We start from the raw sequence: 25,789 nt of genomic DNA, 5'->3' as shown, positions 1-25,789 counted from the left end.
CCATTTTTGCTCATGTTTGAAAAATTCTAAACAAAGATTTTAGAAGCACAATATGACACATATATCACATATTTCAACTAACTGGACTAATTACAGAGCTCTCTTACCCCGTTCTCTTTTGCCAGGTGAAGAAAGTTGCCCCGTAAAGACGTTGCCAGCATGTCAGATGACGACAGTGTCTGCAGCTCTGCCACTCCGTATGTGCCCAGGAGCGTATGATATCTAAAACAACAGACCATAAGGGCTACCATTAAATAACAGTGAAAGAACAAATACCCATCTCATTGCTGTCAAATCAGAACCAACTCAGAGCTGACCTTCCAGTGGGCTTTTGGGGGCCATAAATTAAATGGGAGGAGATTGTCACTGGTGAATTCGATGGCCAGAGAGGTGCCACCTTTGGTTAGCTGTGCAACACCCCACAGACCACACCACCAGGGCTCCACAGAGCAAAGGCTCTGGAGTGAGACCACCAGGTTAAGATTCTGTCCCTGGCACCCTTCAGTAGTTCCTTTTCTACCTTGTATCTTCCTTTTCATATTTGTAAAATGGGAATTATTATAATACCAAGGGTTGTGGTGTGCATTAATGAGTTATGTGTACAGCACTTAGGACAGTGCTTACCCCAGAGACAGCTGTCAGTAATTGTTAGTAATTCCTCTCCTGGGGAAGAAGGAAGTTGTAGAATATGCTCATTTATAAATAACATGCCTCAGGAAACTCTATGAACTTTGATAAATGTTGATAGTTGTAGAGGGGCTTCAGGCCTTTTGTGCATAGTGTCACTATGAGTTGTGCTCGACTTGAAGGCAATCAACAACAACAACAAGAACAACAACATATTGAACTTGAAGGGTTAGGTATCTTCTCTAAGGAGCGCTAATGGTGTAGTGGTTAAGTGCTTGGCTGCTAACCAAAAGGTCAGCAGTTTGAATCCATCACCTGCTCCTTGGGAGAAAGATATGGCAGCCAACTTTTATAAAGATATATGTTGTATACTGTCATAGCTGAGCCTCTGGCAGGTTTTTAGAGGCAGTTAATCGTGTGAGAGGAGATTGCCCATCCTTCTCCCATGGTGAACTCGAACTGAGTGCCTTCAGGATTGCAGCGCAGTTTCTTGACACTAGTACACCAGAGCTGTGGGATAGTTTCCACTCCACCCCATGGGGTTGCTACGAGGAAAATAAACTTAACAGTAGAGGGGCTTTTTATTTGGTCACTAAATAAAACTTCTAAGGTGTGTTCATACTGATGCCAGTAAGAGACTGTGAAGAAGAAAACACATGATACCCACTTTATTAGAGCTGGGATATTGTTCTTTGATAACCAGAAGGCTTTGTCATCTTGGTCCATGTCTTCAATAGCTTGTTTTGAAGGCACAAGGACGGTAAGGTTTGAGGCAGCTGACAGTGTGGGTTGTAGGGATGCATCCTGGTCACAGAAGGAAGAGTGGCATGATTCATTTCAGAGACAAAGAGCCTGGCTTAACACTGGCAGAGATCACAATTTCCCAGGTAATATAATTTCAGGCATACTGAGAAGATCCTAGAGATACACTCCCTGCCCCACTCACTGCCTGAAATCTATTCCCGTTAATATGAATTAATTTTATTTAAACATGGGAATCTTGCCAATATGCAAACACTCCCACCACAGCTGATTCCAAGTTACTGATATGGCGGCACTGAACGTGGAGTTGGGATAAGATGAATATAGCAGTTCTCTCGGGCTAGCCCCAGCCAGCTCCAATAAACCACTAAGCAAGCTGACATTATGAGATGAGCATGGTCAAGATGGTCAGGAAACGTCTCAGTCCTGTCCCCTGCCTGCCATGGAGTCAGAGAGTCCCCATACAGAAGCAGCTGGGAGATGTTTCAGAACGATGACCTATCTCATCTCAGCCCATTTAAAATGATGAATCATTTGTTTTCAATGATTTGCTGAACCATCTTGGGTTATTTGACCATGGAGGTCAGAGATTTAGAACACAGGGCAGGGGTACAATAGGATAATTTGTTATAATTCTTTCTACGGGTGAATTTTACATTTTCTAGGGCATGCTAGGCTAACAACTAAGACACACACCAAGTACCCTGGACTGTAAATACAAACCTTAACATTCATTCAGCGAATTGCAACAATGAATTACATTAACTTTTTAATGTTAATTTTTATTGCTTTAATGTTAATGTTTGAGGGAGCTGCTTTAAAAAAAAAATAGCACTGCAATCCCAGAGGTGCGCGGTTCAAATCCACCAGATTCTCTGCTGAAGAAGGAGGAAAAATCGCCTCCTGTACCAGTCAGATCCAATTTGACGGTACACGCATAAAAAGAATAAATAAATAAATAAAAATTATAAAAAAATACTATCGTAAGTAATGGAACTGAGTGCATATATTTGAATCAGTTGAAATGCTGACCACCCTTGCTTACCCTAGATAGAAATTTTTGCCTGTAGTTACCTATTAGAATAGCCTGGGAAGCATTCTGCATTTATTTTTGTTCTTGAATTTTAAGTTATTTATTTTTAGGCTTCATTGTGATTTGAGTGAAAGTAGAAGTTCACAAAGCAGATTGTTTTTTTTTTTCCAATCCAGTCATTTATACACATTTTGTTCTACAGCATTAACTATAATACCCACAGCATAATTCCTCTTCCCACTTCCTCCCTGTAATTCTCATTTCCATTAATCTTTTGATTCTACTCCTTGCTACCTTCAGGCTATTTTTCTTGGGCCAGTGCTGCCCTTTTGACCGGATGTAGTTGGTTATTCTAAGGAGTCAATGACTTCCCAGTGTTATTGCTCATTATGTCAGCCTGTCTATTATCTGACTGTATGTTGAGCCATAATGATAAGTCTGTTCCTGGTTCAAAAGGTGTTTCAAGGTCATAGTCTCAAGGGTTTCACCTGGAGAGCTATTAAAAAATCCTGAAGCCTATGCCAAACCTCTGACGAATAAAATGAGACTGTAGAGGTTGGGGCCTGGGCATGACTGTTTTCACAGTCAGGGTTGAAAGTCACTGTGTAAACAGTCTCTATCCTTCTTACTAACTGTATTTTCAGTTTTATATTACATATGTTTTAAATTTCTATTGTATACATCCCCAAGGAATGAATTCTTGTGAATGTACTCACAGTTATCCATTGATTAAACAGAGCTGCTTCGGGGAGCATTGACAATTCCTTATTCACATCGTGCAGGGAAGGGAAGGAGAGACGAGAAAGAACACAGGAGAGGGAACCATGAGAGACACAACCCAGTGCATTCCTGAGCAACCTGCTCTTGACCTTCCTGGAACTGGGTCCCTTCCCTGCCAGCTTCCCGATGCCCAGGAAGGAAGTCCAGCTCGATGATCCCCATGCTGTCAGAACCGTGCATTTCCTTCAAGTTCACGGGGCTCTATCATCCTCCCCCTTTCAGGTAAGAAAGTAATACTGGATACTCCAGGGGGCGCACCAACCTAAAGTTCTCCCAACTCAAAGTTGAGCTTCTCTGAACACGGCCTTCCAGCCTGCGGTCTATTTCACGCCACATCTTTTTGTGCTTTTGTGCCTTTTCTTGGTAATTTAATTGCTTCACATGCTCTTTGCATAGTGCCAAAGTGCTGTCTGGATTCTTAACAAGACAGCTACGATATGTCATAGGGAGAAAATACCTGTGTTAGACAAGTTTTACTAAGGGCATGCCTTATAGTGCTGTTGACTATCTGTTCAATGTTAATGCATCGATGTTGTCAATAAGTGCTGTTGAGTCGTAGGCGACTCACAGCGACCCTATAAACCAAAGTCCTCGCTCGACACTTGCGTGCATGACTTTCATCCTTTCTCCAGGCTCGTAGGGTTTCCAGAGGCAAGCTATTTATGGAAGTGGATGCCACTCCTGCTTCCGAGCTTATTTCAACCAGGGAGCCCCACCAAACACTGCCCACCATGGGTGACCATTATCGCATTTGACACATCAGTGTCACAGTGTTCAGCTTCACAGAGACCACAAGTTACCTCTGTACAGCAAGTGGCCCCACCAGGGCTATACGACCTAGAAGACTGTTTGAACAAAAACAATGAAAAACAACGACTGTTTTTGAAAAATAATTAACTGTTTGTTAATGCATTAACGATACATATTAAAGTAGATGTTTTATAGGAGCTCTAATGGTCTTATGGTAAGAAGCTGCACCGCTATCCCAAAGGTATGCAGTTTGAATCCACCAGTTGTTCCTCCTCTGCAATTTTACTGCTTCTGAAAATCCACTCGAGGTCCAGCTATGGGTCAATTCCCACTCGACGGCACACGACAACAAACAGGAATACTTATAAAGCAAGATTAATTAGTGATCATTTGATGAGTATGTTGTGACCAGAAGCTGCGGAAACCTGACCCTGGATTTCCCCTGGTGCCCTCACTCAAGAATTACTAGGTCAGTGTTCGTGATGACTTCACTGAAGGCAACCACTGCAAATAATGAGAGCTCACTGTATTTCAGTCTTCAATTTCCCAAGTATTTCCAAACACTGTTAGACACTGGGGGTTAAATTGAAAACAAGGAAAAGATCTGCCTTGAAGGCCTTTCTAGTCCTGTGGTAGAGGGAACAGATATACATATAAGTAAATGGTGTGTATGGCATGAGCTGAGCTGACAGAATCCCCTGGGGGTTTAGTGCCCTGGCTTGGTGCCTATGTAGCTACAAGTTGGATTTCTCACTCAGAAGCTGAGCAACCTTAACCAGGCCTGGTTAACCCTTCAATTTTTCGTCCATAAAATGGGCATAATAATAGCATTTACATGGAAGTTAAATGGAGTATTTATCAATGTAAGGGTTTTGTAATATGCTTGGTTCATAGAAAGCTCTCTGTCTCACTGTTACACACACACACACACACACACACACACACACCAGCCCCCATCACTACAACCACTTACACCATCAGGCAGAGGTTTAAGAATAGGATGCTTACAGTGTCTATAGGAGGCACATAACCCAAATATGATCTTCTGAAGAGATTAGGATCTCCTGATTGGAGAAGAAGGTCGTTGCCAACAAGATGAATTGACACAGAGGTCAGTTAACTATACTGATTGCCATTGAGACACAAGTGAACCATAGTTGATTCTCTACTGGGTTTCTGAGGAGATTCTGCAAATTGCATGAGTGAAATTGCCCATCTTTCTCAGAGCTGCTGCTGGATTCGAACCACCAGAAAACTATAGCATTTGGGCTAGCAGGGCAACTCCCTGTGGGCTCTGCCCCCAGAACTCCCTTCAGTCAGCCATACATGTGGAAACATGAAGACTGGAAAGAGGAAGAGAGGCAAGACTAAATGACATAGCAGTGATTAATAAGAGCTAGCCCAATTCCTCCAGCCTGCAGAGTGTTTGTGAGCCTAGAACATACATGCCATCTTTTAGAAGCTTCATATAGAATATCCATGAGCAAATGATTCGTGGAGAACTTTAAAGCCACCTTTGTGAAATGTAATGGATTGAATTGTGTCTTCTTCCACTCCCAAAATATGTGTGTTGGAATATCAATGCCAAGACTTGGAATTGCAATTCAATTAGTGAATAAGAGTGTCTTCATTAAGTTAATGGGACTATATAAGCATAGCACACTTCCTGAAAACAAGCACTTAAATTATAGTTCTGGTGAGGATTATTAAATGCACCATGGGCATACAGTGAATAATAAATAATCAAAAAAGAACATATGAATATGTTGTAAAAGAAGTACAGCCAGAGTGTGCCTTCGATATTAGGATGTGATGAGATTCAGGCTCATTTACTCTGGGCACTTTGTCAGAAGGGTCCAGTCCATGAACAGTGGAGATTGTGAGGTGGGGGGCAGGGCAAAGCAGGGTTTGGTTCTGTTACATAGAGGGTCACCATGTGTTGGAGGGGGCTTGGTGGCACCTAACAACAACAATAGCATGATAGAAAAAAAGCATATTAGATATAGATAGAAACTCAAATAGGGCAAGAAAGGGAAGTTATATTCCACATAAAGATTGATTTGCCTTGGTGCCAATGAATGCTTCTGCCCTCAAGCCTCTTGAACTGCTAGAAATAAACTTCTATTCTTTAAAGTCACCTACTTGTGGAATTTTGATTACAATATGACTAAGACGTTAGGCATCCTTTTCGACTGGTGTTATCTTTTCTACTCTGTTCTTGAGTTTGTCGTAGATGACTTACCATGGCTGCATTTCCATAGCACAGAAGGCCATCTCCTTCATATCCCTCCTGACAAACACAGCTCCAGATGCCAGAGGATGTAAACTGACAAGATGCCTGATAATGAAGACAGAAGAAATGGTTTCTTTGCTCACTAAAGACTCTATCACATCTGGGACTCTATCATGTCACATGAGCTGTATCACACCCGGGACATAACAGACTCTATCAAAGGTGAGAATTACACGTCTGGAGTGGAAAAGCCATGGAAGAAATCTACAGGCCCTTCAGCTTTGCAATGCAATGATTCTGTCTGTACATTAAGTATGTCCTTAACTGACCACAATTAGATATCCCCACTCTGTGCGAGATTTTGCAAATGAAAATATATTTGGTTAAGTTGGTGTTTCAGATACATGAGTAATTTTTAATAGTCATTGCTGTAGAGTCAGAACTGATTCCTAGCTGACCACTAGTGAGTGTTCAAGGCTGTAAATCACATGGGAGGAGAGTGTACATCTTTCGTCTTCAGGGGGCTGGTGAACCTGCAGAAAGGCTTGGCCTTTGGGTGGGCAATGTAACCCTCGACGGGCCATGTCACCAATGCTCTCTGTAACAATGGGCTTAAGCATGTCAGAGATTGAGGGGATAGTGTAGGATAGGGCAAGATTTCAACCTGTAGTTGATAGGGTCACCGTTGGTCATAGTTCATTCAATAGCACGTAAACACAACAACAATAATTTTTAATATATGTATGTGCATGCAATATTGAGGACATCCTTGAGACCTTTAAGACACATAGAAGATATTATACAGAAGGAGCTGTGATGCCACAAAACCCCCGAAAGGTCAGCAGTTCAAATCTACCGGCTGCTCCTCTTGTAAAGGTTTACAGCCTTGGACAGTCTAGGGTTGCCCCGAGACAAAACTTATTCCATGGTAATAAGGTTTTTGGTGCAGAAAAACTATTCATTGTTCTGAAATGAAATTTAATTGGACATTTTTATTTTAATCTTGAAATCATTAATTGGTTTTTCTATGCTTTGGAACGGAGTGAAAGTTATAATAAACACATTCTACTTGGGCATACCCTGTAGGCTATAAGAAAGATTTTGCTCATTTGTAGGCCCAGAAAAGAAATAACCCAATTTTCTTTATTTCTCAAACACCCTCCCCTCCCTTTTTTTTTCCTAAGCAAGAAAGGCAGGGGACAGGTAGAAAATGAAGATCTCACCAGAGGATGACATTTCCCAGTTTGTTCTAAGCAGGAAGTTACTGGTTCACAGTCAATCCCATTGCCTTGGAATCCTTTCTTGCACTCACACTCATTCTGTATTTCCAAGAAGAGAATAAATATCAGGGGATCTTTGAAAACTGTCTTCTAGGCCTGGTTCTCATAGGTGCTGAACGATGTACATATGGTAACCAGACCTTCACAAGAACAGTGTTCTCTCTTTTTTTTTAAATGTTATTATACCCACATGCCCCAATTCACATTGTGTTTTTTTCCATTCATTCCCATACATTGTGTCTGATAAAATTTTTCACCATTGATCTATGCCCACTGTTACCCCATCTTTTCAGATAAGATTGCTATGAGTTGACCTGAAGTCATGTAACAACAACAATAAACCTCTAAGGCTTTGCAATTTAGAGTTTTAGAAGGAAAGAACCAAAACACATAAAAAATAAATAAGAAGAATGGAGCCCTGGCCAAGAAGTAGGTAAGCATTGGCGAGACTGAGAGGCTCTGTAAAGATTACAGTCTAGGAAGCACTGAAACAGGCTTTACTCTGTCACATGAGGTTGCCATGAGTGCAATTAGTGCAACAACTCAATAGCACCCAACAACAAAGGCAAAATACAAGAGGAGAACAGCAGGTCTGAAAAAACAAATGTGAGAGTTGAACCAAAATTAAGAGTTGAATCTTTTTTTTTTTTTAAGAGTTGAATCTTAAACCCTGAAACACAGATAAGTCATATTGTTGTTGAGAGTTATCGAGTCAGAACCGACTTCTAGCCGACCCCCTCCCAGGTTTTCAGAGGCTATAAATTGCATGGAAGGAGGATGCCTATCCAGCTGGTGGATTTGAACCCTCTGCCCTTGGTATTGCAGCGCAGCTTATTACCACTAGGCCACCAGAGCTACCTGTCGCTGAGAGGAGAGGATCAATTGGAATGGTCATCTGGAATGGAGACGTTGGCAGTACCCTGAAATGGTGGGAGCACCGGGGAATCCATTCATGTTAAGGTCAAGCATCAGGAGAAATGAATGAAGATGGTAAACAAATAGGGATTAGAATGGAAAAGGATTATTTAGGAATGGGTTTCTAGAGTGGGCACGTGCAATCCATCAGGTGAGACAAGAAATCTGTTAGACTGTGAGAAGAAATGAATAAACCTTCTATTTATGTATTTTTATCTTTATAAGTCACTACCTATCAATAAACATATCACACTATATGTATATTTCACAGTGGTTTGTATGTTGATCATCATGTTGTAAGTTACATCATGGGAATTTAAAAATCCCAGGAGGGTCACTCATGGAAGAAAGTTTTCAGGGGAGCTTCCAGAACAGAACTAGGAAGAAAGGGATGGTATTCTACTTTCAGAAACCAGCCTATGAAAACCTTAGGAATCACTTCAGTCTGTTATAGTACTGGGAAAGAAGTCCTCTATGTTGATAGTCTTTCAAACTACACAGTGGCCACAACAATGAACTTGAACGTAGCATCAATGATAAGGACAGTGCAGGACTGGCAATGTTTGCTTCTGCTGTACATTGGGTTGTCATGGGGTCAGAGGTGACTCAAGGGCAATTCTTGAAGGCAAAGGATTGTGTGCCATTTTTGTACATTCAGCATCTTGTGTGTTTGTTGACTAGATGGATGGATAGGGAGACAGAAGGAGAAGCATCTTCTTTTGTTCAAGTGTATGTGGGTTTAAAATACTGGGTTTATACAGCGACTTGGACTTTGGCTCCTCCCAAAAGTTGAACATGACCTTGGAGCTGAGGGGAGTGGAGAAGCAGAGCTCTGAGGTCTTTGTTACTTTGGGGAAGAACAGAATGTCTCATTTGTGAACAACTAGAATGTTTTCTTAAAACAGATGGCTGATAGCTTTGCAGTGATTTTATTATGTAAAAATATTTTTACAGAATATAATGTACCTTCCTGTCCATTAAGGAGCTCTGGTGGCATAGTTTGTAGAACGTTGCTCTGATAACTCAAAGGCCATGCCTTGGTGGTGGTTCGAATCCGCCAATGGCTCTGTGGGGGATCGATTCGCACACAATCTCCTCACGTGCAATTTACCACCTCCCAAAACCCACTCGCATTTCAGCTACGAGTCAGTCCCTGCTTGATGGCAATCACTTTGAGTTTCAAGTTTCATATCCATTAGCATCTTCAATGCTCCTTTTAGCCCTGATACTTATCACTGAGAAACTGAGGTCATGTGCCTGATGGCTCAGATCTGGCTCTATGATCACATGGTCCACAGGTGGTAGAGCTCTGCTTAACTCATTGCTGTCAAGTCACAACCGCCACAGAGCTGACCCTCCACTGGGTTTCTGAGGCTGTAGATTACACAGGAGCACACTACTCATCTCTGTTCTGTGGTGGATTGTTGTTGGTGGTGTTGTGTACCATCAAGTCAGAACTGACCCATAACTGACCCTCTGGTGGGTTTCCAGAAGCAGTTAATTGCACAGCAGGAGATTGGCGATCCCTCTCCCAGTGGGCAGCTGGTGGATTCGAACCATGTGCTATCAGGATTGCAGCACAACTTCTTGCCACTAGACCGCCAGTACTACTCTCCATGGTGGATTAGAACTACCAAAGAGAACGGATCCTTGGGTGGTTGTTGTTGATTGCCTTCAAATCGAGCACCACACACAGCGACTCTATGAACAAAAGGCCAGAAGCCGCTCTACAACTATCAACATTTATCCAACTTCATAGAGTTTCCAGAGGCCTGTTATTTAGGGATGATACTCCTTCTTCCAATGCTTATCCTTGGGTTAGCAGTGCAATCTTCTATGGACTTAAGGATGCCTAATCGTTTGCACTTGGTATTGGTTAATGCCTCCCTGTACCACCAACTTGGACAAACCTCTGGCTATTGGCCCAAACATGGTTTGTATTTTTTCAATTGTATTAGTCAGTGAAGAAACACACTGATTAAGTTCCAGTCAAAGTGTCTCTGGTACTGGGAAGCAGCGTGGGAAGCCACAGCAGGATGTCTCTTTCCTCCTTGCACTGGGCCAGAACACACGTACCTGCCCTGGGCCCACATACAAGCAGGTTGCATTGCTGTGACAGCCTCCAGCACTGGGCAGCTGGCAGTTGTTGATCTCTGAGCAGTCTCTCCCATCCCCGGTCCATCCCGGCTGGCACACACAAGTGTGGGTCCCGAGGCCAGTTTTGACACAGTCTGCCTGTGAGAGGAAAGGAAAACCTCAGTTCAGTTACTTGATGCTGAAAGAAAAGGGAGTGCCCAACGTGCATTCTAGAAACCCGTATCTGCATTGAGCACCATGGAAAGGATTCGAGGATTTTTAAAGAGCAAAACTGCTTAGAGTTAGTTGGTCAGTTAATGGTCACTATTACTAATATTAATGTTACCTAATGAGCCAGCGACTCAATAATCTGGACGACAAAAGGTTGATCTCTATTTAATAGATAAGGAAACTCAGAGGAGTTAAGTAACTTTCCCAAGGTCACACAGCTGCAAAGAGGCATGAAACTAGTTCTCCAACTCCAATACCACCTTGATGCCTCCTTCTCGGAGTCTCTCCACACTTGGAGGATGAAGGACAGTGTGAGAGGGAAAGACTGGTGTAAGAAAAATCATGGAGAAAAAGGCTGTCTGTGATGGGCAGGGGGTCTGGTGGAGGCTGAGAGAGGCATTTGAGCCTGGATTTCATCCTCGTAGTCACCAGAAGCTACCAAAGAGGTTTAAGCATTGGCAGAACAATGCTCTGATTCGCTTACAGCATGCTGGCTGTTGTGTGAACCATGTGTTATGAATAGGAATGATCAGAAGCAGGGAGACTATTAAACCATAAGTAAAACATGACGGTGGCATACATGGTTAAGTAATGGACTATCAACCAAAAGGCTGGATGTTCAAGTCCACTTAGAGCTATCTCAGAAGGAATGCCTAGAGAGTTGTTTCTGAACAGCTACTGTCTTGAGAATTCTATGGAATGCTGTCTGCTCTGTACACTTTGGATGCCATGGATGGAGCTGAGACAGGGGGCTCTTTATAGCAAGGATGGTAAGACTTTCACATCCTTTTGGCATGTTTTCAGGAAGGGTCAGTTTTGGGGAGAAGACATTAATTAGGCTTGGAAAAGTGGAGGGCCAGTGGTTAGCTAGAAAGATTGATCAATGATTGTAACAATGGGTTTGAACACAGCAGTGAGGAAAGCTTGAATTGGGCAGGACTCTTGTTTTGCTATGCAGAGGATCTACTATGAATTGGGGCTGATTTGATGAAGCTTAACAACAACAGCTTTATGCGTGGGAAGGTGGAGGAATAGTGAAGAGAGAGGGAAACCTTTAACCAGGTGGTGGTAGACAGCAGCGGCAACCACAACAATGCAACCCGCAAAGCAACAGGGCTGGGAGGTAATGAGAGCTACTAAATGAAAATGTTAGGTTAGCAGACTTAAGAAATCAGAGAGAACGAGAGAAAGCTTAATGCGGCTTTATTAAAGGGGGTGGGGAAGGAGAGTTCCTGGGTGAGTTTCTCATCCTGGAGAGGCAGAATGGGAAGTCACACTGTGAACTTACTGGTGAGGATTTTTATAAACAGAGTCTTTAGGGAGGGACATTCCACTCTGATTTAAGAGCCACCTGCTAGCTCAGCCAGACAAGCAAGTCTGTTTGCTCTTCTTATCAGCAGCAGGTAAGGCCATCAGCATTGGAGTTCTGAATTCTTCACTCTTCTGTTTGGCCCCCTTTGCCCAGACTTAACAGAAAACTTGTCATTTTGAACCTGCCAATTGCTCTTCGAGAGAAAGAGAGGTCTGCTCCTGTTTAGATTTACAGTCTTGGAAACCCAATGGAGTGTTGACATGAGTCAAAATCCACAGCAGCTATGGGGTTGGGGGAGTGAAGGGCTGGATAAAATGAAAAAAGAGGAAGACCCTCAAAAAGATGGCATCTCAAAGTGGCTGCAACAGTGAGCTCAAGCGGAGCAGTGACTGAGGACATGGGACAAGACAGGCAGTTTTGGCATTGGAAAAAAAATGGTGTTGGTGAGTTCTGGCTGCACCTTTATTAGATCTGGGACAAGCCAGTTTCATATTTAGTAAAATGCAGACTTCTGCTTCATTTGGTGGATGGGCGAATAAACGAGACCAGACCAGGTAACATCCATCCTTTGTAAGCTATACAGTTTGATCCAGCGTGCTGAGCGCCCCTCTCCTGAGCGGAGGGTGAGGCTGTGTGAAGTCCCCAGAGCCGGGGCACCCCTTGCAGGTTCTGCTGAGAAGCCGCCTCTGAAAGGCGCCCGGCCGCCATCTTTCAGAGCTGCTCTCAGCCAGGCAGACAAAGGTGCGCCTGATACAGGCCATGGTTTTTGCAATCACTTGTTATGCATCAGAGAGCTGGACAATGTCTAGGGAGGACAGAAGGAGAATTGACGCCTTTGAGCTGTGGTGCTGGAGAAGAGTATTGAATGTACCATGGACTGCCAAGAAAACAAACAGATTCATCCTAGAGAGGGTTAAACCAGGCTACTCCTTGGAGGCAAGGATTCTGGGGCTTCGTCTGACATACTTTGGATATGTTGCAAGGAGAGACAGGTCTTTGGAGAGGGACATCATGCTGGGTAGAGTAGAGGGACAGCGCAGGAGGGGAAGACCCTCTATGAGGTGGATTGATTCAGTGACTGGGGTAATCGGGATGGGTGTGTCAGGCCATACGATTGGCACAGGATAGAGCAGGGTTTAGGGCTGTTGTACATAGGGTCGCTATGAGTTGCAAACGACTCGACGGCACATAACAACAACAACAACAACAACAACAACAACTCAGCCAGGCGCCCTCGCCAGCCCTTCATGCCTCTGAGTGCGCATGCGCACTTTGGAACGCCTTCACTCTGTATAAAAACCGAGCACTAGGGCAATCCAGACCAAGACTCACATTGTGGCTGCAGCCTCCAGTCGTTAATCCCGCGCAGGGGTCCATCTCCGAACACAGGATTCCGTCGCCTTCGTAGCCTTCCTTGCAAACGCAGCTGAGAAGAGGGCACAGAATCAAGCAGAGAAGGAGAAGCCCCAGCTGCTCACTCAGCCATGCAGGATGAACCCGCTCATGGCCCGGGGTCTGTTGTCAGATGCTTGGGGAGGGGGATCCAGGACCCCTGCTCAGCAATGCTGGGATTCGAGTCCCATAACCTCTCAGTGATGAGTTTCTCATCAGGGAAAAGGGCCTAATGACACTGGCTTGCTCCTAAGACGGAGGGGAAAGATGACATGAGCTATCACATAAGGAGCACTTAGCAGTGCTAGTGACTCAGCCCGAGACTGAACCCATGACAGCTCTCCCTGCTGTCCCTGGACTGGAACTGTCGCTGTGTATCCCCTCCTGACCCCAATTAGTTACCGTCTCTGGCTCAGCACAGCCAGCAGCTGGCCCACCTTTCCTGGGAAATTTTATGAACGTGGGAGCCAGGTAAGAACTCATGCTTCCATTTCCTTGGGCTTTCAGAGCTTTCTGTTTTGGATATGACATTAACCCTCACAGCGACTTCATTCCAGAAGCTATCACAAAGGTTTCCTTACCTGTTAGCCTCTGTGATATATATTGTGTGCAGGTTTTCCAAGGCAGTAAATTGCACTGGAGGAGATTGCCCGTCCCTTGAGTAATTGGTGGATTCGAACCACCTGTCTTTGGATTTTCTTTGCAGCTCCTTACCACTAGACCATCAGCTCTCACTGCGATACGAATGTTGGCCAAATGCAGGGTCATCCACTTGTTTAACTAGCAGATGCTCATCGGGTGCCCTGTGATTCGGTGTGTGATGGTTGTGATGAGGTTGTGTACCACTGAGTTGGAAGTGATTAGTGAAAACCCTCCAGCAGGTTTTCAGATGCAGAAAATGGAAGAGGAAATCGCCTCTTTCTTCTGCTAAGCAGTTGGTGGATTCAAACCCCGTGACTTTGGGGTGGCAGCACAACTCCTTACCACCAAGCTACCAGAGCTCCTCAGTCACTACTCCAAGTTTAGTTAGATGCGCTTTGCAAAAATGGAAACAATTAGTTTGTATTTAAGACTTCCACAGGAACGGAAAACTCAGGCAGGTGTCCAAATGATAAAACAAGGTGATCTAGCCAATCACTGGCTTATCTAACTGAGGCAGTGAAGTTTATACAAACTGCCAACTGGAGTCCATTATGAGAGAGTTAGCAGTTTTTAGGTTATAAGGCCATCAGTTTCTCTGTGCACCAAGGATGGATAATCTTCTGTGAGATTAACTACCTCTGAAGACATGCTGGAGGGTCAGGTACTGGTCAGTTCAGACTCACAGCACACAAGAGGGGTAATTTTGAGTATGTGTGATTTTCGCTTTATGCACTGACATGGGTGGTAATTGCTTTGGAAAGTGTGTTTCCTTTGTACCATTTTGGAGGGATAAAAGGAGTTTCTGACGTCATACAACCCAATCTACAGTCTTTTAAGGGATTGAGATCATAAAGAAATATATGACTATGAATTAAGAAGGTGTTGTGGTTGAAAGTGTTAAGAAAACAAATGATATTAGGTACACAATTCTGTTGGGCACCTGTAACAGAAGAACTGTTACTGAAAAGGTTCCTGGATGGGAAAATAATTTATGCTTGGCTTCTACCTGAAAGATTGGCAGTTCAAATCCACCCACAGATAATACAGAATAAAAGTCTAGTGACTTAATTTCATAAGATTACAGCCAGCTATCAAAAACCCTGTGGAACCCAGTCTTAGATATGGGATCATCATAGTTGGAATGGACTCAATGGTAAATGGTGCCAGTCATTGGAAAATTGGTCAACAAATCTTCATTTCCTTCACATGAGTGATGGTAGGAGCTCTGATAGCCTAGTGGGTAAGGAGCTGCACTGCCAACACAAAAGTATCCACCAGCTGGTTCGAATCCACCAGCTGCTTTGAGAGAGAAAGACAGGCCATCTCCTCCTGTGTAATTTACAACCTCTCAAAACTCACTGGAGGGTCAACTCTGAGGCAGTTCTGACTCAAAGGCCCATAACAGCAGCAACAAGGTGAATGAACACTGTCTCTGGGGCCGGGTACTCTTGTGTTCAGCTTTTCTAATCTCCACAATGGCCCTGAGGGACAACACATCGTGCTGATGATAAAAGATAAGACTCAGAGAACAACTTGTCCAAGATCACACAGCTGATAAGTTTCAACACAAGCAAAGTTTGCTGTAATTTGAACCCGGCTTGAGTTCTTTTCTACAGAGTCAAACCATCAGATTCTGGTAAGAACAGGTCAGATGTATCAAGAGTTTGGGGTCCATGTCCAGGGAGTGTAATGGCTGTGGGCTGTTAAGAGTGGTGCCTTACCTGGCTGTCCCATTGCTGTAGACACAGGTGGCATGGATGTGACAGAACTGCACATAGGGCCCACAGGAGGAGGTCTGCTTGTTGCAGAACTTCCCAGCGGAGCCGTCTCTGCAAGTGCCGGTAAGGCAGGAACCATCGCTGTCAATCCTGTTGTCACATGTTCCAAAAGCACACAGACATTCTGGCAGAGAGTAGGGCGGTGGTTGGTAAACAGGTACAGAACGTGAGCGTTATTCACAAAAAAAATGATTTGCTTTACCCCAGAAAGGGACTTAAAGGAGGCACTGAGGAAGGAGAAAAAGTGCAATGAGGTGAGCAGGACAATCAGAACTATCCTAGAACAAAAATGACGTTTTAGTAACTTTTAAGCAAGTTAGACTTTAATTTGTAAAGAACAAGATCAAAGGAAGGAAGGAAGGGAGGGAGGGAGAGAGGGAGAGAGGGAAGAAGGAAAGAAGGGAGGGAGGGAGGGAGGGAGGAAGGAGTTCCCTTGCCTGAAATGGGGGGCAATTATAGACTTGAGATGAGAGATGTCAGGTTTGAAAGCCCACTGCCATCATCCCAGCCTCAGCATCCTGTCCTTTTGGTCTCATGAAAAATGCCAGCATAAAGCTGTGGAATGCATCTTCCCTTTGCCCCAGAAGCCATGTTTGGCAAAAAGAACACTGGAATAGAATTAAGAAGCCCTGAGACTAGAACTGACTCTGCCTAGCTTTCATCACCCCCTCTCCCATCCTATTGTGAGAAGTGACTGTGGGGATTAAACAAGGAATAGCTGGGTAGGGGGTCTGTGATTTGTAATAAATTTGTGAGGTCAGAGATGATAGTATTAAGAGCAATCTCCTTGATAGATTTTCTGCTAGGTGTAAGTGGTTATCTAAAGAGCAGAAAACTGGACATCAGGGCACAGGGCTGTCAGTGTCTTTCTGAAAGGGCCAGAGGGAGTGAAAACAGTACAGTCCCTCACCCCCCAGAGCAGAAAGCAGATAAAGAGCCCATAGCCCAGCCCCATCCATGGTACCTCTAGAGCCACATCAACAGCAAGAGGCTTGCTTATTTGTTGTTGACTCACAGACTCTGAGTTGTGGTACCGAGAATGGGTTTATTAGGGAATTAAGTTGGAGAGGTAAGGAATATCTCACAATACAAGTACAGATTTTAGTCCAACAATTCCAAGGCACAACTCAATTAGTTCAGGTTCTGGTTTCAGTTCAGCAAGTAGCTTTCCCTTTTATCATCAAAGCTTCCATTAAGGCAAGAATTGCAAAACCTTTAACTGTGGCCAACAAGAATGCAAGAAGCCTTAGGTCATACTCTGCCACAGTTTCTCCACAGCAATGCCACAGTCTCCCTACCACTATCATCAGAGTCTCGCCACTAGGGTCTTACTCCAATCTCCCTCAAGTCTTGCTACCGCTGTTTTGCTGCTCAGTGTGGGAAGCACTTTTTATCTTATCCTAGTCCCACAGCTGTTGATTATTTGCAAGACAATGTATTTTCAAGGTCACCATGTGTCTTAAGGAGGCTGGAGACCAGAGAGGCCTAACTGTAATGGCTAAAATGTGCCAACTTTTAGGCTGACACCACAGTGGTCAACTAAAAGTTCTAAGTTTCTAGCTATTTAATCCTGTCAACAGTTTATGATGTGCTGTTGTTTTTGAGAGCCATCACATCAGAACTGCCCCATAGCTGACCACCCCCCACCCCAAGAAGATATTCAGAGGCAGTAAATTACACAGGAGGAGATTTCCATCCTTCTCCTGTGGAACATCTAGTGGATCCAAACCACGTTCCTTTTGGGTTGCAGTACAGCTTCTTACCACAAGGTCACAAGGGCTCCCAGTAAAATGTTATGATTTTAAACATTTATGATGTAGGTTCCAATATTCTATTTCACAGATGAGAAAACTGAGGTCCAATGAGAGATTCTCCCTCTCCTCAAGTCAAATAGACCTTGGAATTTTCCCCTCAATTAGCCTGACTCCACAGCACCTAATTATTTTAATTTTATCATTATGTTCTGATCTTAACTGAGAAATAAATTTCTAAAAATACATTTGTAAATTTAAATCCACACAGGATGCCATCTTAAAGGGCATAATGGATTTTCTATGACTGCATAACTGCATGTGTCCGATATCTACTGTTATGGAACTTTGTATTTGACATAGTTTGTTAATCTCAGTGTCATTGGACTTAGAGAAATGGCAACACAAATGGCAGCAACAATAACAAATAATAACAGCTACAATGTTGGTGGGAGCTCTGGTGGCCTAATGGCAAGAAGCTGTGCTGCAATCCCGAAGGCATGTGGTTTGAATCTACCAGCTGCTTCATGGGAGAAGGGTGGGCAATCTCCTCCTGTGTGATTAACTGCTTCTGAAAACCTGCTGGAGGGTCAAGCTATGGGTCAGCTCTGACTCAGTAGTACACAACAACAACAAAATATTTGTACTACACACCATGGTCTAACATCCTTTCCATTTATAACATGTACAAGCTAGTTACGATCATTATTCCCATTTTACAGATAAGAAAATTGAAGTAAGAGAGATAAGGACAATTGTCTAAGGTTAGATATTTTACAAACGGCAGAAGTGGTGGGAGAAGGGTCTTGAAAGCTGCTTTCTTGATATAGAACCCCCCTGACCTCCTTAGAGGAGGGAAAACTTAAGAGAGTGGTTCTCAAGCATGATCTCTGGACCAGCAACAGCAACAACATCTGTGAGCTTGTGAGAAATGCAAATTTGTAGGCCACTACTTTGGTCTACAGACTCAGAAATTCTGAAGAACAGAGATCAAAATTTTTAAAAAATCCCATCTTACTGGACAGGTTGAGAACTCCCCAAGACACTTTTCCTGAGATATTCCTTAAACTTTGACTTGAAACAAGGCATCGAAGTTACCTTTTAGCTAAACAACAGATCGGCTCACAAAAGAAGGAATACCGGCTTTGATGCTTTACAGAACTATCTATATGAGGACCCTTCAAATGGCCAATGGTTTTCAAAACAAAGATGAGAAGGTAAGAGGGCAGGAAACTAGATAATGAAAACAGAACAAGAAGAACTGAAATAATGAGAATATGTATGAAGTGGGAAGGATGTGATCAGTGGAAAACTTTATGTAGACATTATGGAATGGAAACCTGCTCTTCTGTGTAAACTTTAATCAAAATTGAATATGTTATTAAGGAAGATGGAGTACTATGCAACATTGTTGTTGTTGATTGCTGTTGAGTCAAGCACAACTCATAGCAACTCTACAAACAAAATACCTGAAACCCTTCTAGAACTATTGTTATTTCTTAAAGTTCGTAGAGTTTCCAGAGGTATATGCAACACTGAAAACAATAAAACACTGCATAACATGGTTGCATCTAGAGGATGTTGTGCTGTGTGAAATAAGTTAATCACAAAAGGAACAAATCTTGTATATGACCATTGTTATAAAGAAAGAGAATGATCTATCTATCCATCCATCCATCCATCCATCCATCATTATGTTGTTGGGTGCCACTGAGTCAACTACGACTCTTAGAGACCCTGTGAACAAACAAACTGAACGTGTGAAGGAAATGGGAAGGTTTGGGGACAAAAAAGATTGAGTAATGATGGGTAAGATTCAGTGGTGATTGATTTTATAAAACAGTGCATGAGAATGATTGTAAGAAACACAAACTGAATGAAGAAGAGTGTGAAACACAATGTATATGAGCAAAGCGATATAAAATAATATTAATAATAATAAAAGCTCTGAACCCTGTCCTACTCTGTGCCATCCTCATGCTTCCTGACACATAGATAGACTCATTGGACTGGGAAACAGGAAAAGAGGGAAGACTAGCAACATCCTCTCAGTATCAAACAATAGACATGCCTATAAAGTAAACAGTAACCCCCTTGAGAAACATTCTTCTCAGGACAGGAAACCACAGGACACTGAAAAGGCAGGACTTGTCCAAAGTCAAAGTTCAGTAAGCAGGAAAGAAGGAAAAATGGAAATAGAGAACCAGGGAGGAAGCAGGAATAGCGCTGTTACACTGACGGGCTTACAGCTAATGAAGTGAAACAAAATGAGTAGAAATAGCTAAAAAGAGACTGGTGTGCTCTGTGCACATTCATCTGAACTTCCAGAATTATTATTCTTTTTAAAGGAAGAAATGCATCATGGTGGCATGCATCACAATTATGGCTTAAAGAGGAATAAAGGCCACTTACTTTTGTCACATCGAGGTCCATATCTATTGGGATTGGAGCAGAACTGACAGTGAGAGCCTTGGAAGCCATCCTCACACATGCATGTCCCATTGCCACTGAGGCCATCTGCACACTGGGGACAAAGGCAGACCCGTGGGCCGTCAGGACAACACACGCTGACATACGAACCCTGCATCCTTGGATTTCATGACCTCAGTGCTTTGAATTCAGAGTAGATTGCTTTTGGAATGACTCATTGGGACTCCCTATAGAACGTGAGTCATGCATCCAGTTCCTGCATGTACAAGTGGTTAACATGCTGAACTACTGACCTAGAGCTTGCAAGTTCAAGTTTACCCAGAGGAGCTTCAGAAGAAAGCCCTGCAGATTTACTCCTGCAAACCCAGCCATGATGGAATGTCGTATGGAACACAGTCCTACTCTGAAATGCATGGGGTCACCGTAAGTCAGGATCAACTCCACGCCACCAGGCTGTGGGCATGAAGACGAGTTTGGGGGTCTTTGTAGGACTTGGGACTTTCAGGGAAGTCACCAGGAAAATACCAAAGGGGGCTTGCGATGGTGAAGCAGGACTTATGGGGTGTCAGCAGTCAGGCACGCCTTTCAGAGGCCTCTACTACTCCTCTCTAGATTCTCACTCCCTCAGCTCTGGGACTTCAAGTTCATAGTCTTCTCTTTCCAAATACAAATTCCTGGCATCCACATTCCCAGCCCCGCAAGGTTAGATTTGTACTGTCTGGCACGCAGCAGAGTTGGACCTGGCTGTCTTCTCAACCACTGGCCATAGTCACCTACTTCACCACCCCTGTTCCTTACCTATGTTGGTGTCCGCAGTCACCCAAGGCCCCCCAGTTTCTCTGCCCCTGTGAGAAAGCTACCTTTCAGATGTACATTTCTCAGGTGTACAGATCTAGAATTGTTGTTGCCGTCAAATTGCTTGTGACTCATAGCAACCGTATGTACAATAGCCCTAAACCCTGCTTTATCCTGTGCCAATCACACTGCCTCTGACACATTCATCCTGATTACCCCAGTCACTGAATCAATCCACCTCATAGAGGGTCTTCCCCTCCTGCGCTGTCCCTCCACCCTCCCAAGCATGATGTCCCTCTCTAAGACCTGTCCCGCCTTACAACATGTCCAAAGTATGTCAGACAAAGCCCCAGAATCCTTGCCTCCAAGGAGCAGCCTGGTTTGACCCTCTCCAGGATGAATCTGTTTTCTTGGCAGTCCCTAGTATATTCAATACTCTTCTCCAGCACCACAGCTCAAAGGCCTCAATGCTCCTTCTATCCTCCCTAGTCATTATCCAACTCTCTGATGCGTAACAAGAGATTACAAAGACCATAGCCTGTATCAGACGCACCTTAGTCTCCAGAGTGACACCATTGCTCTTCAGTAACCTGGAGAGGTCCCTAACAGCAGACTTTCCCATAGCAATACTTTTTTTAAATTTCCTAGCTGCTGCTGGTGTCAAGAGTGTTGACTGTGGAGCCAAACAGACTAAAGCTGTATACAATCTCAATCTCTTCGCCATCCATCCTGATGCTGCCAATTGGTCCAGTGGTGAGAATCTTTGTCTTCTTGACATTGAGCCTCAATCCATACTGAAGGCTACAGTCCTTGACCCTCTGCAGCAAGTGCATGAGGTCCTCCTCAGTTTCAGCAAGCAGGGTTGTGTCATCTGCATAACATAGATTGTTAATAGATCTTCCACCAATACTGACACCACACTTCTCATAGAGCCCAGCCTCTCGGATAATCTGTTATGCATACAGGTTGAAAAGGTATGGAGATAGGACACATCCCTGGCGTACACCTTTCCAAATTTTGAACCATGCAGTGTTTCCCTGCTCTGTTCTGACTACTGCCTCTTGGTCCAAGTATAGGCTTCGCATTAGAACGATCAAGTGTTCTGGGATGCCCATTCTTCTCAGAGTCAGCCACAGTTTGTTATGATTCACGCAGTCAAATGCCTTTGAGTAATCAATGAAACACAGATAGACATTCTTCTGGTATTCCCTGCTTTCAGCTAAGATCCACCTAACATCAGCTACAATATTCCTAGTACCAGGACCCCTTCTAAACCCAGCCTGGACTTCTGGCAGTTCTCTTCTGATGTGCTGTTCCAGTCGTTTTGGGATAATCTTCAGTAGCATCTTGCTTGCATGTGAAATCAATGCTATTGTTCTATAGTTTCCACACTCTGTTGGATCACCCTTCTTTGGAATGGGAACCAATATAGATCTCTTCCAGTCAGTTGGCCAAGTGTTTGTTTTTCAGATTTCTTGGCACAACTTGGTGAGCACATCCAGGGCAGCATCTGTTAGCTGAAATACCTCAATTGGCATACCGTCTATTCCTGGGGCCTTAGTTTTTGCTATTTCCTTCAGAGCAGCTTGAACTTCTTCCTTCATCACCATAGGCTCTTGCTCATATGTGATTTCATTAAATTCCTCTGTGTCTGCCAGTTCCTTTTGATACAGTGACTCAGTATATTCTTTCTATCTTCATTTACTACTTCCTGGATCATTTAATATTCTGCCTAAAGCATCCTTGATTATAGCAACTCTAGGTTTGAATTTGTTATTCAATTTCTTGAGCTTAAGAAATGCTGAATGAGTTCAGCCCTTTTGATTTTCCGACTTTAGCTCCTTGCACATTTCATTGTAATATTTTGCTTTGTCATCCCGTGCTGCCTTTTGGAATCTTCTGTTCAGCTGTTGGAATTAAGATTTAGAATTGCCCCATACAAATCCCAGCTACTTTCACTTGTGCTAATTTAGCTCTGGCCTGCAAGCTCAGCGAGTTAATTTTTGGCTTTTACTAGGCTTTCAGATGAGTGGAAGGAAAAGAAAGCAATCACTGGGCAGTGACCTTTTTTTAAATTTTAATACCATAAAATCCTAGTTCTGGAGGAAATCATTGAGATTTCTCACAAACTGACCCTGAGGTTCAGAAAGCCTTGCTGCATTGCTCGTGGCCATGGCAATCAGAGAACAACAGACTGGAGGCAGCAGCATCATAACAATCTTCTCACTTTAGATGCCTAGGCCAGGATCCCTTCTCCTGCATACGCTGTTTGTTCTTTCAGTAACTGCTCTGTTCTTTTATCATCCTTGGATAGGAGGGTCAACTTCACATGGAGGTGCCTTGGAAGAAAGGCCTGGTGATCCCGTTCTGAAATATGAAAGCTATTGAAAACTCTGTGGAACACTGTTCTGTACACATGTGTGCCCAAACACACATACACACTTGAAGTCTCTGAACTCCAGCTGATTTTCTCTTTTCTTTTGCCTGTGAATGAGCCTCACTTTTTTGACTTTTAACTTTAAATATTACTTTTCAACTTGGAACTCTGGTAGCCTAGTGGTAAGGAGCTGTGTTGCCATCCCAAAGGCACGTGGTTCTAATCCACCAGCTACTCTATGGGAGATAGCTGGTGAGTATCCTCTATGAATTGGTTCTGATTCACAACAACACCAGCTTGCCTTTGAAAAGTCAGTCTCTACCATTCAGGAATAGCGGCATGAGAGATTGCATTTGTCACCTGTCCATTTCCTGAGCACGGTTTCGAGAAACCTCCTGGGCATGGATTGCAGTCAGGTCCGTAGAAGCCTTTGCAGCACTGAGGTATCTGAGAAACAAAAATTTTGTTCTTTTAGGCCCCAGACAGAGCACTGGCTCCCCCCAAAGCAATCTCCTTTCTGACCCAGTATGATCAGAAACTCTTCTAGCTTCTCTTTAGAGTGACATTTTCTTTTGTACTTGGTGACATTGCTGTGCTCCGTGCACTGTCTACGTGTATCTAGTGAGTGTCTCCCCCGTGGGCAATGACATAATGACAGAGGAAGGCCCTTACTTGGGGAATCTACCTCCAAGTGGTTGGGTGAACAGCAAAAAAAGAGAATTTTAACTGAAAATCTCATTGCGATGCAGTCAGAGCTGCCGCATAGCCGGCCTCCCAGCAGCTCTCTCGAGGCTGCACCTCCATGCGCGTCACCTTCGGGTTATCAGCACACCTTTCTATGGTCTAGGCTCCAGGAGCTCCCTAAGAAAATTCCAGCTCAATTCAACCCACTGCTGTTGAGTCAGAACTGACGTACAGTTGACCGAGCAGCAGGTCGCCGAGGCTGTAAACTTCATAGGAGGACAGTGCCCATCTTTCCCCCCAGGAGTTGCTGGTAGAATTGAACCACCAGGGAGCCATAGCCTTTGGGTTTGCAGCATAACTCTTAATGGACTATGGCAAGAGTTTTAGAGTGTGGTAAATGCTGTATGGATCCCTGGTGGGGCAGTGGATTAAATGTTGCATGGCTAATTTTAAGGTTGGTGGTTTGAATCCATCAGCCCCTCTGCATGAGAAAGACAAGTCAGTCGGTTTTTGTAAAGATTTGCAGCTCTGGGAACCCTATGAGGTATAGTTCTGCTTCTTTTTTGGTTGCTGTGAGGCAGAATTGATTTGATGGCAATTGGTTGTGGTTTGGGAGAGCAAAGTACCATCAAAAAAGTAGCTGCAGGTGGAGGAAGACGGGGACCACATTGGATTTGCTTAGTTGGGGAAGGCTTCATGGAGGAGGTGGTATTTAATTGGAACCTTGAAAGGTGAATCAGTTCCAAGATAATCTATGAGAGAGTTTTCAAAGAGGAGAGGAGCAAATATGCAGCCTTAGGAGTGAAGGTCAAAGACAAGAGGGGGAAGGGCAGAAGGAAATGTCTGGAGTGTGGGGGTGCCATGCTAAGTGAGGCAGAAGACTTGGGAAGAATTTGATGTGGGGAGGAGGGTGCCCTGGTCACATACAGAGGATCTGGCCTGTGGTCCCCCTGTAGGAAGACACTGGCAAGGCTACAAGCTGGTCTAAGGTCCTGGGGCCCGAGGGTGTGGCTCCTGGAGCAGACTGCTTTTTTTTTTCTGGGCTCTGCAGCCTGGTCTGAGAACCTGGCCAGGTATACACCTCACCTTGACAGTGACATTGCAGTATCTGGCACAGCCCCTCTTCAGGCTCTGGACCTTGCTGGTGTAGACACATCTGTGGGTGAACAGCGCCTGACAGAAAGCCAAGGAGAAAGAATGTTTTTAATTTGTACTTGAAGATCCTCTGGGCGTCACCCGGCTTCTATACACAGTGGGCTTTCCATTTTACCATGCATGTCAAGATAGAGCTCTGAGCAGTCCAGCGCTCCTGTGCCTAAGTCAAAGCATGACCCCTAAGGATAGGTTTGTGCCCCTTTTTACAATTCTACTTCTTTGTAGAATGTGGTGCAGAGAGCACAATATATAGCACACGGTTCTTTCTAGATGATGATGTGTACCTGGAATCAATCAGGGAACACTTCAACACTCACCCCACCTGTACCTTACTACCCCTTCATATAAATTGTTGTTGTTATGTGCTGTAGAGTCATAGATGACCTACCCACATATCCATGGGAGAAAGACGGGCATTCTCCTCCCTTTAAGATTTACAGCCTCCGTGACCCCCACTGAGGGTCACCACGAGTAGGCACTGTCTTAAAGGCAGTGCATTTGAGGTGTTTTGTGTGTTTTTTCCTTTTCATTTTAAATCTTAGATTTGAGTACTTCCTGCCTGTGATATACTTACTGATCTCCTTTTAAGCAAAAGCCTAAGAAAAAGGGATAAGGTTGACATAAACATCTAGAATGTTTTTTGTCTCGGCAAGGAGCTGAATTCTTGTGGTAAAGCTTGAGATTGGCATTACTGCCCCATTTTGGGTATTAGGCACCTGAGGCCCAGAGAGACTCAATGACTTGCCAGCAATCGTAAAGTTAGTAGGTGGAGAGGTCTGTTCTTTG

At 43.9% G+C, this 25,789-nt stretch overlaps 1 protein-coding gene across 1 annotated transcript in view; it reads right to left on the bottom strand.

Moving 5' to 3' along the window:
* STAB2 (stabilin 2) overlaps positions 1–25,789 on the bottom strand; it is a 251,479-nt gene that overhangs the window by 120,038 nt on the left and 105,652 nt on the right. The window contains exons 20-30 of the mRNA XM_006888578.1: positions 24,935–25,021; positions 23,525–23,611; positions 19,975–20,086; positions 15,755–15,935; positions 13,332–13,425; positions 10,457–10,615; positions 7,409–7,504; positions 6,195–6,290; positions 3,139–3,186; positions 1,295–1,431; positions 108–222 (exon numbers count right to left, since the gene is read on the bottom strand). Of these exons, the coding sequence (XP_006888640.1) occupies positions 108–222; positions 1,295–1,431; positions 3,139–3,186; positions 6,195–6,290; positions 7,409–7,504; positions 10,457–10,615; positions 13,332–13,425; positions 15,755–15,935; positions 19,975–20,086; positions 23,525–23,611; positions 24,935–25,021 (1,212 nt within the window). The remainder of the gene's footprint in view (positions 1–107; positions 223–1,294; positions 1,432–3,138; positions 3,187–6,194; positions 6,291–7,408; positions 7,505–10,456; positions 10,616–13,331; positions 13,426–15,754; positions 15,936–19,974; positions 20,087–23,524; positions 23,612–24,934; positions 25,022–25,789) is intronic.

The sequence above is a fragment of the Elephantulus edwardii genome, unplaced genomic scaffold, assembly GCF_000299155.1.
Source record: "Elephantulus edwardii isolate Elephantulus edwardi_28Jun2011 unplaced genomic scaffold, EleEdw1.0 scaffold00068, whole genome shotgun sequence".
In the NCBI taxonomy this organism is placed as follows: Eukaryota; Metazoa; Chordata; class Mammalia; order Macroscelidea; family Macroscelididae; genus Elephantulus; species Elephantulus edwardii.
Note: the sequence above shows the minus strand (reverse complement) of the source record. Positions and strands in the feature narration are given on the sequence as shown.